The sequence below is a fragment of the Pelophylax lessonae genome, assembly GCF_965119305.1.
Source record: "Pelophylax lessonae genome assembly, chromosome: 4".
Classification (NCBI taxonomy): domain Eukaryota; kingdom Metazoa; phylum Chordata; class Amphibia; order Anura; family Ranidae; genus Pelophylax; species Pelophylax lessonae.
In genome coordinates this window covers 219705614-219725275 of record NC_138771.1, presented here as the reverse complement: position 1 = coordinate 219725275, position 19662 = coordinate 219705614, and the positions used below count along the sequence as shown (strand labels likewise).

Here is a 19662-nt window from a genome sequence, read left to right as displayed (position 1 = left end):
TAGCCTGGCCAGTTCTAGTGGGAAAAAAATGACCAGCATCACAAAGTTGGAAGCAGAAAACAGACACTTGTGTTTGACTAATCCCTCATAGAGCAAGTCAGGACTCATTTTAACTCTGAAAAGAAAACATTTAAATATTTAAAAAACCACCAAGAAATAATTGCAAATCTGATAGATAGACATTTTATTGAGAACTGGAACGACTTTTTTTTTTTTTTTTTTTTTTTTAGATGCTGTCCCTTGCAACTTTATACAAATATTAACAGATACGTGAAATTCTAGATTGGCCATTTCCACTGATCTGCAGGAGGTTCTTCAGCCAAAGGCTCCCAAGGTTTCCACTCAGACATTTTTCTTGCTAAATACAATTCATTTTCTGCCTTTAAGAAATAAAAAAAATATATATATATAATTTTATATATTCGCTCACACATAATATATACACACACAAACAGTTTTTTGCAAAAGTGAGTACACCCCTCATATTTGTGTAAATATTTTATTCTATCTTTTCATGTGACAACACTGAAGAAATGACTTTGCTACAATGTAAAGTAGTGAGTGTACAGCTTGTATAACAGTGTAAATTTGCTGTCCCCTCAGAATAGCTCAACACACAGCCATTAATGTCTAAACCGCTGACAACAAAAATGAGTACACCCCTATGTGACATTTTCCAAATTGGGACCAAAGTGTCAATATTTTGTGTAGCCACCATTATTTTCCAGCATTGCCTTAACTCTCTTGGGCATGGAATTCGCTAACGCTTCACAGGTTGCCACTGGAGTCTTCTTCCACTCCTCCATGGCAACATGACGGAGCTGGTGGATTTTAGTGACCTTGTGCTTCTCCACCTTCTGTTTGAGGATGCCCCACAGATGCACAATAGGGTTTAGGACTGGAGATATGCTTGGCCAGTCCATTACCTTTACCCATAGCTCCTTTAGCAGTGATCGTCTTGGAGGTGCGTTTGGGGTCGTTATGTTGGAATACTGCCCTGCCACCCAGTCTCCGAAGGGAGAGGATCATGCTGTGCTTCAGTATGTCACAGTACATGTTGGTATTCATGATTCCCTCAATGAACTGTAGCTTCCCAGTGCCGGCAGCACTCATGCAACCCCAGACCATGACACTCCCACCACCATGCTTGACTGTAGGCAAGACACACTTGTCTTTGTACTCCTCACCTGGTTGCCACCACACACGCTTGACACCATCTGAACCAAATTAGTTTATCTTGGTCTCATCAGACCACAGGACATGGTTCCAGTAATCCATGTCCTTAGTCTGCTTGTCTTCAGCAAACTGTTTGTGGGCTTCCTTGTGCATTATCTTAGAAGAGGCTTCCTTCTGGAATGACAGCCATGCAACTTGATATGATGCAGTGTGCGGCGTATGGTCTGAGAACTGGCAGGCTGACCCCCCCCCTCCCACACACCTTCAACCTCTGCAGCAATGCTGGCAACACTCATATGTCTATTTCCGAAAGACAACCTCTGCTCTGGATATGACGCTGAGCATGTGGACTCAACTACTTTGGTCAACCATGGCGAGGCCTGTTCTGAGTGGAACCTGTCCTGTTAAACCAGTGTATGGTCTTAGCCACTGTGCTGCAGCTCAGTTTCAGGGTCTTGGCAAACTTCTTATAGACTAGGCCATCTTTATGTAGAGCAAAAAAATAGTTTTTTTTCAGATCCTCAGAGAGTTCTTTGCCATGAGGTGCCATGTTGAACTTCCAGATGAGAGAGTGAGAGCGATAGCACCAAATTTAACACACCTGCTCCCCATTCACACCTGAGACCGTGTAACACTAACGAGTCACATGACACCAGGGAGAGAAAATGTCTAATTGGGCCCAATTTGGACATTTTCACTTAGAGGTGTACTCACTTTTGTTGCCAGCGGTTTAGACATTTATGGCTGTGTGTTGAGTTATTTTGAGGGGATAGTAAATTTACACTGTTATACAAGCTGTACACTCACTACTTTACATTGTAGCAAAGTGTCATTTCTTCAGTGTTGTCACATGAAAATATACAATAAAATATTTACAAAAATGTGATAAAAAAGCAACTTCACTAATAGTCTGTCTTTTTGGCTCTGACACAAGTTGCAGAATTTGCACAACCCAAACCCGATGAAGCACACTCTGCTATATACAGCCATGCTGCAGAGTTGAACACTTACAGTAAATTTACACATAAAACACCCATGGATAGCATGGAATGACTGTGAACATGAGTTCACACATAGGTTTGCTAATGTGAGCTGGTTTGTGTTTGTCAGGGCAATTGTATAAAAACAATTTAGAAAACCACCAGTGCTCCCCTGAATGAGGCTACTTTTCTATAGCTGATACTCAAGTGCCCCCAGGCAAGAATGTAACAGATATATTTACTACCATGGTACTAATTTTCTGTGTTTTTTTTCACTATCCAAAAACATACTGGCAGTTTAATTAGCCCATCCATAGATGTATAAATGTAGTACATATAATAACCATTTCTTACCCAGTCCAATTCTGACAATTCTCTCCAACATGTAAAAATCTGTATTTTTTTTGCTAGAAAATTACTCAGAACCTCAAAACATTATGTTTTTTTTTTTTTTTAGCAGAGACTCTACAAAATAAAATGTTTGTAAAATATAAAAGATGATGTTACGCCAAATAGATAGACACCTAACATGTCACGCTTTAAAATTGCGCACGCTCGTGGAATGGCACCAAACTACGGTACATAAAAATCTTCTTAAACGACACTTTAAACATTTTTACAGGTTACTAGCTTAGAGTTACAGAGGAGGTCTAGCACTCAAATTATTGCTTACGCTCTGATGTTTGCAGCAATGCCTAACATGTGTGATGTGAACACTGTTTACATATACAGACGCGACCTAGATATACGTTTACTTCTGCGTGTGAGCATGAGGGGACAAGGGCGCTTTACATTTTTTTTTTCCCACTTTTATTCCTATTAGAAGAAATGTAAACATCCCATGTGATAGAAATAAGGCATTACAGGTCCTCTTTATGGAGAGATCTGGAGACCCCAGATATCTCCTCTATCCTGGAAAGCATGAGATAAAAAAAAAAAAAAAAAAAAAAACACTGATCTCTACTTTCTAGAGAAAAAAATGTTAGTGTTACATTTGCCAGAGCTGGAAGGGACATCATGGGTCATGGAGATGGCCAGGGACCACCCCTTTCACTGCCTGTAAATGCAATCCAGCAGCTAATAAGCCACTAGGGTGGCTTTTACATTATTGGAAAACGCTGGATGGAAAAAAAAAAAAAAAAGATCTGGATAATGCCTGTACATGCAGGCATCATCCAGATCTCTCTACTCAAAGTCCACAACGTCATATGACGTCACGTGGGTGGGAGGTGGTTAAATTGCAAGCTCCATGCATCCATTGATATGAGTGCTTAGTTTGCATTTTAGATTGTCAGGCTATACAGAAATATTGTTATTTATCTAACTTTATAGCGTAAAAGACTAAGATTCTTTTGAACATGCTTCTTTAGTGTTTCCATGGTCATAATACATGGCTACCTAGCATGTAACAGCAACTATCTACTAGTGGTTTTACCTGTTGAATGACTTCTTCGATTTGGCCACAATTAATCTTCTGCTCCAATCTATCAACATCCATTTCCTACAAATACAAAATAAAAAAAAGATAGTTCGTGTTAATACATAAAGCGACTGGAACACAAATTTAGAGAATCCAGTTAAAAATGCACAGTAGATTAATATTTCATTTTAAGTGCCTTTATAGTTCTACACCTTTTAGGGAACTTTTTTTTATTACAGGGGTCTATAAGACCATCATGTTGACCATGGCAGCTGGGCATAACAGTAAATTCTGAAAGAAATATAATTTTTGTACCCACTATAAACTTTTTTTTTTGGAGTGCCCTGAGATACACAAGAGGTCTTACACTTTTTGGTTAAACTGCCGAATACAGGACTGAGCACAGACGACAACAAAACAAAATTGGAGATCACATAGGATAATCCCTCCTACTACCAGCATTCATCAATCATGCAGCAAAACAGTACCAAGCACGTGATTATAAAACACAAAGAGGTGGGAACATTCAATGGACTAGGATTTTAAGGAAAGTACAAAAATCCTATTTTATTTCCTGTCCACTGAGGAACACAGAAAGAATTTCACTTTGGGGAAATCCAAAAACAGCTCAGCTTAGGGACGGGGCAACACAGCAAAAAAAAAACCCACAAACAAGCCCAAGAAAAAAACCAAAGCTGGCGAATCTGAGCCACCTGAATGACCTTACATCTGAAGCTGGCATCAGATGAGGCTGCAACATTCACCAGGTAGAATATGGAGAATATGTGAACATTAGGTGACAGCCTTGCAAATCTAGGAGAGTTTGCTTGATGCTGAAAAGCCCAAGAAGCACTTTCAGATCTAGTGGAGTGCATTTTAACAGTGATTCTTGAAACCTTGCACATGCATGGTGGCCTGTCTGAACCACCCAGAGAAGGTGGAATGAGAGGCCTGTACACCTTTACAAGTACCATCGGGTATGACAAAAAGGGAACCAGCCTTTCTGAAAGAAGCAATGGCTGAGATATACTGGCTTGCGCAGCCTAAACCAGGGGAACCGAAGACGGACAGAGGGAATAAAGAACTATGTCCTTTTTGAGGTCAAAGGATGGAACCAGCTTGGGAAGGAAGGAAGTCCTTGTTCTCAGCACTACCTTGCAAATGCAAATTACAAGAGGCTCCTTGCAGGATAGGGCTGCCAGTTCAGACACTCGCCTTGCAAAAATGACGACTACATAGAAAGAACAATGCGGGTAAGGGTACAGAGGAATTTCGCTAATGGATTCAAACTGGGGTTTCTGACATGCAGCAAGAACCAAATTTAGATCCCAAAGTGTCAAAGGGAACAAACAAACAAAGGGAGTTACATGGGAAACTCTCTGTACAAAACATTTACAAAAGAATGAGGGGCCAAAGGTCTTTGAAATAAGACAAAAAAGGGCAGAAACCTGAACTTTGATAGTGAAGTATACATTTTAGGTCTAACGATAGAACTTTTGTCATATAGGTTTCCTAGCTTTCACCATCTTAGAAATCACCAATTCAGAGATGTCTATCTTTTAGAACCTGGGCTTCAACCACCACGCTCTTACAGCCAGTATGGTAAATCTCCCCCTGAGTCAGAAGATCTTGATGATTTGGCAGAGCCCATGGAGCATCCACCTAAAGTCTTACCAGGTTGGTGCACCACATCTACCTGGACCAGCCTGGAGCACCGAAATGCCCTTCTACCTAATCACACACATCTGGCGATCCCCACCAGTGACACAGGTGCTGGAATAACTCTCCAGGTGTAGAGACCACTACTATGGGTAAAGGCATTGCCAGCTTAGGAAGTCCTGTCTGCCTACTTTTCAAGCTTGGGATGTACGCAGCAAACAAGACTGGAACCTGAAGTTCTGCCCAAGATAGGATGCAATCTCTCTTTCTGTGGTGCCACCACTTCTGGTTCTTCCCTGATGGGTGAGGTTTGCCACCCACTGTGGCTTTGTCCGACTAGATCCAGAATTCGGGACTCTCCAGCAGGATAGTCCAACACTTCAGAGACAGCCCAATGTCCCTAAGCTCCAGGAATTCCTGTGCCAGCAAGCCAGGGACAAGCTAGTCCTTGGCACTAAATGAAACAGTCTGTCCAGTAAGTGCCCCCTGGATGACAGATTTTGGCATTATAAAACTCTGGAGTGAACCTGGGGAAACAGAATTGCCTTAAAAAGGAGGCCACCATCAGACCCCAGACTGCCATACAAAAGTGGAGATTTGGACAACTCTTGGACTGAAGAGCCCTATTCTGAGATAGGAAAATCTGAAGTTTCTTCTGTCGGGGAAACACTATGGCTTGTACTATGTTCAGGATATACTTAGACCCATAATAGAAATCTCCATTGCACACCGAATAGGTGTACACCCAACTACAGGGTGCTGCAGCAACTGCTAAATGACAGCAAACATGAAGATAAAAAATGTGTTGCCAGAACACTTTAATCTTAAATCAGAGCTGCCTTTATCGCCTTCCATTCAGCATGTCATTCAGTAAAGTGCACGTATTTAGGAAATCTCCAACAGCCTGTCACACCTGTGGCAATCTGCTTTAAACATTCTATAACCAAGAAATTGCAGCAATGGCAAGATCTCTGGTCAAATATACTTTGACCAATAAGCCAGGGTTTGGCAAAGTATAGGCATAGCTACAATGGGTTGAAGTGCAGAGTCTGCCAGAGAAAACCGATTATCGTTTTGGTCCTTATAAACAGATGCATCCTGCTCTTCACCAGGAAAGTACACACCCATGGCTCATCGGAATGTAATATAGCTGAGTGAACAATACCTGGGCAGGTCTGTGAGCAGTGTCAGAGGAAATCTTGTCACCGCCCGCAATAGCCACATACCATTGCCATCCATGAGCCATCTCTTCCTTTGACGCTCACCACAGCAAAAGAGCCACTCAAACTACACAGGGGCGGGTGAGGGGACCAGTCACTCAGATGATGAGAGAGAAGCCACTAGTTCTGGGTCCCCTAGACAGGAAGTTAAAGCTAAAGAGACTCTGAGCAGTGACCTTCGTGACTGATCTAACGAGATGGATGCTGTTGTTAGGTAAATGGAATAAAGATTACTACAATGTACAGTGTTTGTGAAGATGGATTTTGCCTGGAGTTGGGCTTTAAAGCAATGACTCCTACAGGGGGGACCTGTATAAAATTTTGATTAGAACTACTGGCAGAAACAATGGGTAATAATAAAAGTTATTTTGTTGACAGTTACACTTTAAGCAGGCCTTTATACTGGTGACTTGTCTTCTTTTACCAGACCTAAAGTTCTAAAGAAAACTTAACGTGGTTCAAAAGGCTCAAGGCTTTTTTCATCTTCTTTAAAGGTAAAAAAAACTTCTCTTTGCAGCAGCCCCCATAGTACTTACCTGAGTCCGATCTTCCTCCAGCGCTGTACACAAGAGCCTGAGCTCTTAGGGGACTTTCCCTCTTTATTGGCTGAGACCGCAGCAGGAGCCAACCCGCAGCTGTGTGTGTGAACGTACAAACAGTGCAGTGCCTCAGGTGTGAGCCTACTTGGGTGGCCCCTTAGCAAGCTGCTTGCTATTGGGGCACTTGGCAGGAGAGAGGAGCCAGGAGCGCTGGTGAGGGACCTGAGAAATGATGGATCTGAGCTGCTTTGTGCAAAACCACTGCACAAAGCAGTTAAGTTGACGTGTTTACTATTTTAAAGTAAAAAAATCCAAATCTTTAACCCCTTGACACCGACAGAACGCAAATATGCTTCAAGGGGTTGTACTGGGGAGATGCTTGCAGCTAGAGGCATCACCCCAATACCAATGTTTAGAGCAGATGGCCGGCTTTCTTGTAATGACAACCGATGCTGCTCGGCTGTTATTACAAGGAGCGGGAGGGGACGCCCCCCGGCCCCCTCCCGCGGCTTGCCCAGGTCTCCCGTCCCACTGGGAGACCCGAGGGGCCAGCTGGCCGAAGAACGGAACAAAGCTGTATTCGACTTTGATCTGGTCTCTGATGTAAAAACCCGGAAGCAGTGTCATTACATCACTTCCGAGTACTGGAGCCTTAAAGCGCCAGATTTAAAAAAAATTACAGCATTCAAAACTTGGCGTCTTGAGTGCTTTAAAGTGCAAAAGGAGTGATTTGAGGTCTTTTAGACCCCCAGATCCCTCCATAAAGAGTACCTGTCACTGCCTATCACTGTCACAAGGGATGTTTACATTCCTTGTGACAGCAAAACAAGTGATCAAAAAAATATTTTTTTAAATGTACAGTGCAAAAATAAAATGAAGGGGAAAAAAAAATTTAAAGTGCCCCGTCCCTCCGTGCTCACGCACAGAAGCATACGCAAGTCACACCCGAATATGTACACAATGTTCAAACCACACATGTGAGGTATCTCCGCGATCATTAAAGCAATAATGTTAGCACAAGTACAGGTATCGAAGTTTGTTGCCATTCCACGAGTGTGCGCAATTTTAAAGCATGACATGTTAGGTATTTACTTGGTGTATCATCAGCATTCACATTATACAAAAAAAAAAAAAAATTGGGCTAACTTTACTGTTTTTTTTTTTTTTATTCATGAAAGTGTATTTCTTCCCAAAAAATGAATTTGAAAGACTGCTATGCAAACACAGTGTGACATTAAATATTGCAAGTAAGCAACATATGTCAGAAAAAGGCTTAGGCTCCAAGGGGTTAATTTCACTTTAAGCAACAGTACCCTGTGCTATGGCCACATGCAAACTGGAAAATTAGCTGCGCCAAGGTTAATGTGCGGTCAGAACAGTCTGGGACTGTTCAAAAGACCTGATATGAGCGATTACTTGAGCTAGAACAGGGCCAGCTATTGACTTGTACAAGGTACAAATCTTGCCATGGCTGTTCACCCAAGGTGTACCTAACAGCTAGTTTCTCCACCGGACAGGCAGTAAGATTCTCATAGGCAGATAACTTATCTGAATGAGCCAAGAGAGTCCAGCGTTTGAGACAACAGGGTTGTTGTTTGAAGACTCTTCCTCATCTCTATAGAGAGATAAGTGGATAGGTTTAATTTTAGTAACAATTTTTATTTACTTACAGTCTTTACGGCATTATATCGTTCATTGACGATCTGTTCCGTGTATTTCCGGTATGCTGCATCATTTGGAATGGTCTGTAGGGCAGCAAGGATCTTTGTATACAATATTTTCAGGCGCTGTAAGATTAAAGCGACAGTAAATAAAGATGTCTAAGAAGGAACTGCAGTCATTTTATCTCAATGCAAACCTCTACGCTATTTTTTTTTTTTTTTTTACCATCCACCAGAACAAAAAAAACTTTGAACATACCTCATGTGGATTCTGGGATACAGCTAATCCAACCAAGCCAGTGGTCTGAAAAAAAATGAAGCATAAATGTGAAAAAAAAAACAAAGTGTGCCAAGGTAAACGTCACTAAAAAAAATTAAAGCAGATCTAAAGGCAAAGGGAGATGTCCTTTGAACATTCCTGAAGCCACAACAGGAAGGAAGAGGAAATCCCTCCAATGTAAGGGAATCCCTAGTTGTCAACTGGGTCATCAGAACTAGTGTCTTTATTGGAAGCTTTCATTTCTTTCTGGTGACAACCCAAAATTTGGGGTTTTCTTTCACTTTCACTGTTAACAGTAAACAGGACAAACAGCGAGAATAAATCTCCCAAACGAGGACACAGACAAGCAATAAAAACATGATGAACACGTGTTCTAATCCACCAACGCTATATCTAAAATATTTTTATAGTGACACAAATACCACAAAAACAGAATTCTTGAGTGTGCATAAGCATTCACAATCTCCCCAAAAGAGTTAAAACTTTGTACACCATTTACTGCAATTACTGTACAGCACAAGTCTCTTGGGGTACGTCTCTGTAATCTTATCACATCTAGCCCCTGGGATATTTGTCCATTCTTCAACGCTAAGCTGCTCCAGCTACTTCAGGTTAAATGGGTTGCATTTGTGCACAGCAATCTTCAAGTCACAGAAACTCAATTGGATTGCAGTCTGGGCTTTGACTGGGCCATTCTGAGACATCTAAATGTTTTGTTTTTTTTTTTAAATCCCTTCAATTTAGCTTAAAGCGTAGTTCCGGACTCAAAATCTGCTTTGGGCCATCCGCTTGCTCAGTATCACCTAAAAAAGAAATGGATAGTCCCGTTTTTTTTTTTCAATTACTTACCTTTCTTCTACTTCCTCCCTCTGCGGCCGCGGCCCGCGCCGTCACTTCCTGCTTGCGTTGACTCCTGGGAGCTGAACGTCATCGCTCCCAGGAATCAATGCGCCTGCACCGGCCCGCTCGTCAGTTCCTGGGGAGGCGCGTCATTCCCTGCTAAACAGCTTCTGGGCATGCCCAGAAGTTGTGCAGGTATGACGCGCCTGCACCGGAAGTGAAGAATGGGGCCGGTGCAGTGCATTCTGGGACTGAAGAGGACACGGAAGAGGACGCCCTGGCTTCAACTGCACACACCTGAGGTGGCAGCGCTGGAAAATAAATTTTCAAGGTAAGTATTTCTTCTAAAAGGTAAGTGCGACCTGGGACAGTTCAGAGGCTATCCATTATGAAATGTACTAGCCCTGACTGTCCCGGGGGTATTTTTATTGAAAAAAACTTTTCCGAGGCTGGAACTCCGCTTTAAGCAGTATGTTTGGGGTCATTGTCCTGCTTGAAGGTGAACATACATGCCAGTCCCAAATCTCGGCCTGCTTGAAACAGATTTTCTTCAAGAATTGCTTTATTAGTGCCATCCGTTTCCTTTAATGCTGACCAGTTTGCCAGTCCCTGCCAATAAAAATCATCCCCACATTAAGATACTGCCACCACCATGCTTCACTGTGGGGATGGTATTCTCAGCGTGATGCAATAGGTGACTTTGGGCAACCCCAGAATGATCTTTCTGACGCACAAACCTGCCTATATCTGACTTCAACTAAGTCTATAAATCTAGGAGTGCAAGGGATCCCCAAGATATAGGGGGTCGATATAGACCAAGAAGAGATGATAAAAAGGAAGATGACTCAGAGGATCCTCCAGATCCCAACATTCCTACAAGGAAGAGGAGAGGGGTGCCTTTCTGTCTGATAATGAGGGGCCTTAAGGTAAACATGTCGTGGACCTTTGCAGCAAGGGATTATGTTAGTTACCCTTGCCAACAGGTGTGAAGCCCTTTGGGGAGATATTCTACACTATGATCCACTACACCTACTTTCTTCCCCAGAGATCGTCCAAGTATCCAAGAACGAGGATGACAGGAAAATGCACTAGGCCAAACACAGCAGTCAAAGTATCAGGTGTACCAGGGTGACTCTGAGGAAGTTATTTACTAAAACTGGTGCACACAGAATCTGCAGCAGCTGTCCATGGTAACCAATCAGCTTCTAGGTTTTGGCCCTTGTTCACACTGAACACGGGTTTGAAATCGTGCGGGTTCATGCACAGATGTCTATCAAAATCGCCGCCCCGAAGTCAGCAAAAGTAGTGTAGGAACTACTTTGGGTATTCGGTGTGGCGCTGCAAAGTTGACGTTGCATCGATTGTGACAGTGCCGTTGCCGGCAATAGGCTACGATTTGGCCTGTCAAATCGCATGTCAAATTGTGCAGATGTGAGCGGGGGCTTATTTTCAAAGCCTAATTGAACAAGATAAAGTTAGAAGCTGACTGGTTAATATGCACATCTGCACCAGATTGTGTGTGTGCATCAGTTTAGGTAAATCTCCCCCTGAGTATTCAGATCCCCATTCAGATGTCCCAGTTGACCAAGTCAGAGGTTCTCTCTGGAAAGTGTGGACACTAAGGGGCACTAGGTACCACTGAAGGCCTTACATGCCCCTAGAAAAGGGAGTCTGAGTGTGGTGGCCTGGATGAGGCACAGCTCCAAAGGCCGAACTGACACAGGTAATGAAGCAAGAGATCAAGCCATGAAAGGAACCAAAGGGGACATAGGAAGGTGCAATAATCTGCATGGTAGCACAAGGAAGAAAGGGGGGAGCGGTTAAAGAGAGTGCTAAAGGACAGGGATTAGCCTATTAGCCAGAAGGGGTGCTACCTGGACCTGAATATCTAAAGGGTAAACTACCTAAGGACCCCACAAAAATTAATGTTCACTAGAAGAAGGTTTTTCAGAGAGCTTAGCTGGTTTCCAACTCCTGCCTGTGGACTGCCTGAGTACCTACTGCAGAAGTAGATGAAGCAGAACGGTAGGACTTATCCAACCTTTCCTTAGACCTCTTACATTGAGGCAAGTGAAATCCTTGATGGTGTTCTCAAGTGTTGGGCCAAAGAGATGGCATCCCTCAAAGACCAAGTGAGTCAATCGCTCTTTGGGTAAGGCATTAGCATACCAGTAAGGCATTAGCATACCAGTAACTTCACCAGAGTCCACTGCACATCTGTATGGACATCAGATTAATGCAGGACGCAAGTTTAGAAGCTTGTAACAAATGTTGGTGTGTACGGATAGAGAGTTTTTTTTTTCTTCTTGGGAGGAAGCATGTGATCAGCCCAGGGCCAATCAGCACTGTCCAGACAGAGGATCGGGGGTCATGCAGCATCATAGGACAGTCAGAGGAGAATGAAAATTCCTCTTACAAGCTTTAACTAGACACTGAGGAGCAGTGGTTTTCATTAATTCAGGACCCCAAGTGAAAGAAAAGCGTTTTTTGAGATCAGTGCCTCGTGTGAGGATCGAACTCACGACCTTCAGATTATGAGACTGACATGCTACCTGCTGTGCTAACGAGGCTAGACACTGATAGAAGTCACAAGACTGCTATATGATGCTGATGAGAAAAGGTATTTAGCAGTTTATATTTACTAAAATAATTGCATTTCCATGTTCTGTGTACAGTGGGAGACCAGATATAGTGAATGCACTGGGTCCTGGGTTTAGTAACACTTTAACCACTTCCCGCCCGCCCTATTACAAATTGACGGCGGGAATGTGGTTGTGTTATCCTGACCGGACGTCATATGACGGGGGGCGCGCACAGCGGCGATCGGTGATGCGAGGTGTCAGTCTGACACCCTGCATCTCCGATCTCGGGTAAAGACGGAGGCTCTTTACCATGTGATCAGCCGTGTCCAATCACGGCTGGTCACATAGTAAATAGGAACAGCCGTTGATCGACTTTCCTTAGTTCGTGCCTGACAGGCACGAGTAAAGGAGCGCCGATCGGCGGCTCCCCTGTCAGGGGGGGGGTCGGCACTGGTAATCAGATCATTGATTACCAGTGCAGACCCTCGGGGGGGGGGGGGGAATGCCACTAGATCCACCAGGGATGCCCACTATGACCCCAGGGATGCCCACTATGACCCCTAGGATGCCCACTATGACCCCTAGGATGCCCACTATGGCCACCAGGGATGGCAATCAGGGCTCAGGGAGCCCCCCATTGCCCTCCCCATCAGTGATGCCCACCAGTGTCCTCCCTATCAGTGCTGCCCACAAGTGCCCATCATTGCCATCCTTTAGTGTCGCCCACCAGTGCCGCCTATATCAGTGCCCATTAGTGCCCATCAGTGCCGCCCGTCAGTGCCGCCCATCAGTGCCACCCATCAGTGCCCGTCAGTGCCACCTATCAGTGCCCGTCAGTGCCACCTATCAGTGTCCATCAATGCTGCCTATCAGTGCCCAGCAGTGCCGCCTATCAGTGCCCACCAATGCTGCATATCTGTGCTACCTATCAGTGCCACCCCATCAGTGCCACCCCATCAGTGCCACCCCATCAGTGCCACCCCATCAGTGCCACCCCATCAGTGCAGGAAAAAACTTATTTATTTACAAAATTGTATAACAAACAAAAAAACTTTTTTTTTTTTTCAAACTTTTCGGTCTTTTTTTATTTGTTTAGCAAAAAGTAAAAATCGCACAGGTGATCAAATACCACCAAAAGAAAGCTCTATTTGTGGGGGGAAAATGACAAAATTTGGTGTAGGTACAGTGTTGCATGACCGCGCAATTGTCATTCAAAATGCAACAGCGCTAAAAGGGGAAAATTGGCCTGGGCAGGAAGGGAGGGAAGTGCCCTGTATTAAAGTGGTTAAAGTGGAAGTAAACTTCAATAAGTAACTTGTACCTATAGGTAAACCTTATTATAGACTTTCTATAGGTACTGTAAACATCTCCCAAACATGCACCGTTTAGGAGATATTTACTGTACATGCAGCCAGTGATAACACTGTCGCATGCGCTCTGAAGGAAGGGCTCTTCAGAGCCCTGTGACGTCATTGCAGGTCCAGCCAGTCACAGAGCTGGAGTCTGCCAACCCAGAAGCAAGACAGGTGAAGATGGGCACCCCTGCAGCGCTGACATCTCGGAGCTGGACCGCATTCGTTTTAAGGGAGGTTTTACATAATGTGCAAGTATGTGATGCATACTAACACATTATGCCTTTACCTTGCAGGGTAAGAAGAAAAAAAGAAAAACTCCAGTGGTTTAATGCTGAGGATGCAAAGGTACACCAACCTCCTACCTTTACAACCACTTAAAACCAACTATGGTCTCTTCGTCATCTGCCTGTCAGCATTTGTGTACACTAAGCCATGCATACGCAGCTCAGTGTGCATTTACCACACAGCTGTGTGCTGTGAGGTGACTCCTGTGGGTGGGAGTGACGTCATTGCGGCCTGGAGAAAAGTCCAGAAGGATGACTGGAAGAAGATGGAAGTGCTTGTGACTGTCAGAAGAGCCAATAGAGCAGTACTGGAGGGGATGGACTGGCAGGTAACTCCTGCATTGTAAGCTCCAATGAGCAGGGTCCTCCGATTCCTCATGTATTGAATTGTATTGTAACTTTATTGTCTGCTCTCATGTTGTAAAGTGCTATACAAACTGTTGTTGCTATATAAATCCTGTATAATAATAATGATGATGATGTGGTGCACACTACCACATCAAGGCACGGTATACACACTACCACATCAAGGCACGGTATACACACTACCACATCAAGGCACGGTATACACACTGCCACATCAAGGCACGGTATACACACTGCCACATCAAGGCACGGTATACACACTGCCACATCAAGGCACGGTATACACACTGCCACATCAAGGCACGGTATACACACTACCACATCAAGGCACGGTATACACACTACCACATCATGGCACGGTATACACACTGCCACATCAAGGCACGGTATACACACTACCACATCAAGGCACGGTATACACACTACCACATCAAGGCACGGTATACACACTACCACATCAAGGCACGGTATACACACTACCACATCATGGCACGGTATACACACTACCACATCATGGCACGGTATACACACTACCACATCAAGGCACGGTATACACACTACCACATCAAGGCACGGTATACACACTACCACATCATGGCACGGTATACACACTACCACATCATGGCACGGTATACACACTACCACATCAAGGCACGGTATACACACTACCACATCAAGGCACGGTATACACACTACCACATCAAGGCACGGTATACACACTACCACATCATGGCACGGTATACACACTACCACATCATGGCACGGTATACACACTACCACATCAAGGCACGGTATACACACTACCACATCATGGCACGGTATACACACTACCACATCATGGCACGGTATACACACTACCACATCAAGGCACGGTATACACACTACCACATCAAGGCACGGTATACACACTACCACATCATGGCACGGTATACACACTACCACATCATGGCACGGTATACACACTACCACATCAAGGCACGGTATACACACTACCACATCAAGGCACGGTATACACACTACCACATCAAGGCACGGTATACACACTACCACATCATGGCACGGTATACCCACTACCACATCATGGCACGGTATACACACTACCACATCATGGCACGGTATACACACTACCACATCAAGGCACGGTATACACACTACCACATCAAGGCACGGTATACACACTACCACATCAAGGCACGGTATACACACTACCACATCATGGCACGGTATACACACTACCACATCATGGCACGGTATACACACTACCACATCAAGGCACGGTATACACACTACCACATCATGGCACGGTATACACACTACCACATCATGGCACGGTATACACACTACCACATCAAGGCACGGTATACACACTACCACATCATGGCACGGTATACACACTACCACATCAAGGCACGGTATACACACTACCACATCATGGCACGGTATACACACTACCACATCATGGCACGGTATACACACTACCACATCATGGCACGGTATACACACTACCACATCATGGCACGGTATACACACTACCACATCATGGCACGGTATACACACTACCACATCAAGGCACGGTATACACACTACCACATCAAGGCACGGTATACACACTACCACATCAAGGCACGGTATACACACTGCCACATCAAGGCACGGTATACACACTGCCACATCAAGGCACGGTATACACACTGCCACATCAAGGCACGGTATACACACTGCCACATCAAGGCACGGTATACACACTGCCACATCAAGGCACGGTATACACACTACCACATCAAGGCACGGTATACACACTACCACATCATGGCACGGTATACACACTGCCACATCAAGGCACGGTATACACACTGCCACATCAAGGCACGGTATACACACTACCACATCAAGGCACGGTATACACACTACCACATCAAGGCACGGTATACACACTACCACATCAAGGCACGGTATACACACTACCACATCATGGCACGGTATACACACTACCACATCATGGCACGGTATACACACTACCACATCAAGGCACGGTATACACACTACCACATCAAGGCACGGTATACACACTACCACATCATGGCACGGTATACACACTACCACATCATGGCACGGTATACACACTACCACATCAAGGCACGGTATACACACTACCACATCAAGGCACGGTATACACACTACCACATCAAGGCACGGTATACACACTACCACATCATGGCACGGTATACACACTACCACATCATGGCACGGTATACACACTACCACATCAAGGCACGGTATACACACTACCACATCATGGCACGGTATACACACTACCACATCATGGCACGGTATACACACTACCACATCAAGGCACGGTATACACACTACCACATCAAGGCACGGTATACACACTACCACATCATGGCACGGTATACACACTACCACATCATGGCACGGTATACACACTACCACATCAAGGCACGGTATACACACTACCACATCAAGGCACGGTATACACACTACCACATCAAGGCACGGTATACACACTACCACATCATGGCACGGTATACACACTACCACATCATGGCACGGTATACACACTACCACATCAAGGCACGGTATACACACTACCACATCATGGCACGGTATACCCACTACCACATCATGGCACGGTATACACACTACCACATCATGGCACGGTATACACACTACCACATCAAGGCACGGTATACACACTACCACATCAAGGCACGGTATACACACTACCACATCAAGGCACGGTATACACACTACCACATCAAGGCACGGTATACACACTACCACATCAAGGCACGGTATACACACTACCACATCATGGCACGGTATACACACTACCACATCATGGCACGGTATACACACTACCACATCATGGCACGGTATACACACTACCACATCATGGCACGGTATACACACTACCACATCATGGCACGGTATACACACTACCACATCAAGGCACGGTATACACACTACCACATCATGGCACGGTATACACACTACCACATCATGGCACGGTATACACACTACCACATCATGGCACGGTATACACACTACCACATCATGGCACGGTATACACACTACCACATCAAGGCACGGTATACACACTACCACATCATGGCACGGTATACACACTACCACATCATGGCACGGTATACACACTACCACATCATGGCACGGTATACACACTACCACATCAAGGCACGGTATACACACTACCACATCATGGCACGGTATACACACTACCACATCATGGCACGGTATACACACTACCACATCAAGGCACGGTATACACACTACCACATCAAGGCACGGTATACACACTACCACATCATGGCACGGTATACACACTACCACATCATGGCACGGTATACACACTACCACATCAAGGCACGGTATACACACTACCACATCATGGCACGGTATACACACTACCACATCATGGCACGGTATACACACTACCACATCAAGGCACGGTATACACACTACCACATCATGGCACGGTATACACACTACCACATCAAGGCACGGTATACACACTACCACATCATGGCACGGTATACACACTACCACATCATGGCACGGTATACACACTACCACATCAAGGCACGGTATACACACTACCACATCAAGGCACGGTATACACACTACCACATCATGGCACGGTATACACACTACCACATCATGGCACGGTATACACACTACCACATCAAGGCACGGTATACACACTACCACATCATGGCACGGTATACACACTACCACATCATGGCACGGTATACACACTACCACATCATGGCACGGTATACACACTACCACATCAAGGCACGGTATACACACTACCACATCAAGGCACGGTATACACACTACCACATCAAGGCACGGTATACACACTACCACATCATGGCACGGTATACACACTACCACATCATGGCACGGTATACACACTACCACATCAAGGCACGGTATACACACTACCACATCATGGCACGGTATACACACTACCACATCAAGGCACGGTATACACACTACCACATCATGGCACGGTATACACACTACCACATCATGGCACGGTATACACACTACCACATCATGGCACGGTATACACACTACCACATCAAGGCACGGTATACACACTACCACATCAAGGCACGGTATACACACTACCACATCATGGCACGGTATACACACTACCACATCATGGCACGGTATACACACTACCACATCATGGCACGGTATACACACTACCACATCAAGGCACGGTATACACACTACCACATCAAGGCACGGTATACACACTACCACATCAAGGCACGGTATACACACTACCACATCAAGGCACGGTATACACACTACCACATCATGGCACGGTATACACACTACCACATCAAGGCACGGTATACACACTACCACATCATGCATCATGGCATACGCACTGCCACGGTATACACACTACCACATCATGGCACGGTATACACACTACCACATCAAGGCACGGTATACACACTACCACATCATGGCACGGTATACACACTACCACATCAAGGCACGGTATACACACTACCACATCATGGCACAGCACACGCACTACCACATCATGCATCATGGCATACGCACTGCCACGGTATACACACTACCACATCATGGCACGGTATACACACTACCACATCATGGCACGGTATACACACTACCACATCATGGCACCCGCACTGCCACATCAAGGCATGGTATACCCACTACCACATCAAGGCACGCGCACTGCCCCATCGAGGCACGCGCACTGCCCCATCGAGGCACGCGCACTGCCCCATCGAGGCACGCGCACTGCCCCATCATGGCACGCGCACTGCCCCATCAAGGCAAGCGCACTGCCCCATCATGGCACGCGCACTGCCACATCAAGGCACACACCTCCTGGGGGCCCATTTTCAAAACACTTCTAAAGGTGTAGTCCCTCCGTTTGGTCACTGACACACATAATATGCTGTACCTTACAGCTAGACTTCCCTTCCATAGTGCCATAGTCAGGAAGACATGGAGGTCATACAGTCCCCAGAGCTAGCCTGCACTGCTACATACTACACTACGGGGTCACAGCCAGAGCACCGTCACTACAACACCAGCCCCATCCATGGCTGTCCCGGCCCGCACTGCCCATCAATCATCCCGAACTGTCCCCTGTGACCTCCCGGCTCTCACCTTCTTCAGTACTCCAGCCATGGCTGTCCCGCTAAGCACGCCGGGAAGGACGAGGCTGAATACAGAAGCCAGGCTCGACCCAATGATCG

General features: G+C 45.3%; 1 protein-coding gene across 1 annotated transcript; it reads right to left on the bottom strand.

Annotated features, from left to right (window-relative positions):
• Positions 1–167: 167 nt before the first annotated feature.
• NDUFA5 (NADH:ubiquinone oxidoreductase subunit A5) lies at positions 168–19662 on the bottom strand. Its single transcript, XM_082252676.1, has 5 exons — positions 19574–19662; positions 8915–8959; positions 8665–8781; positions 3592–3657; positions 168–380 (listed from the first exon to the last, which is right to left on the bottom strand). The coding sequence occupies exons 1-5, from the start codon at positions 19592–19594 to the stop codon at positions 279–281; spliced, it is 351 nt and encodes a 116-aa protein (XP_082108802.1). The 5' UTR covers positions 19595–19662; the 3' UTR covers positions 168–278.

Excerpts from the sequence above, each read along its gene's own strand:
- NDUFA5 (XM_082252676.1), bottom strand. The coding sequence starts at position 19,594 with ATGGCTGGAGTACTGAAGAAG. Across the intron at positions 8,782-8,914 it reads TATCCCAGAATCCACATGAG|CGCCTGAAAATATTGTATAC; the intron begins GTATGTTCAAAG and ends TTAATCTTACAG. Across the intron at positions 3,658-8,664 it reads GATATAATGCCGTAAAGACT|GAAATGGATGTTGATAGATT; the intron begins GTAAGTAAATAA and ends TTGTATTTGTAG.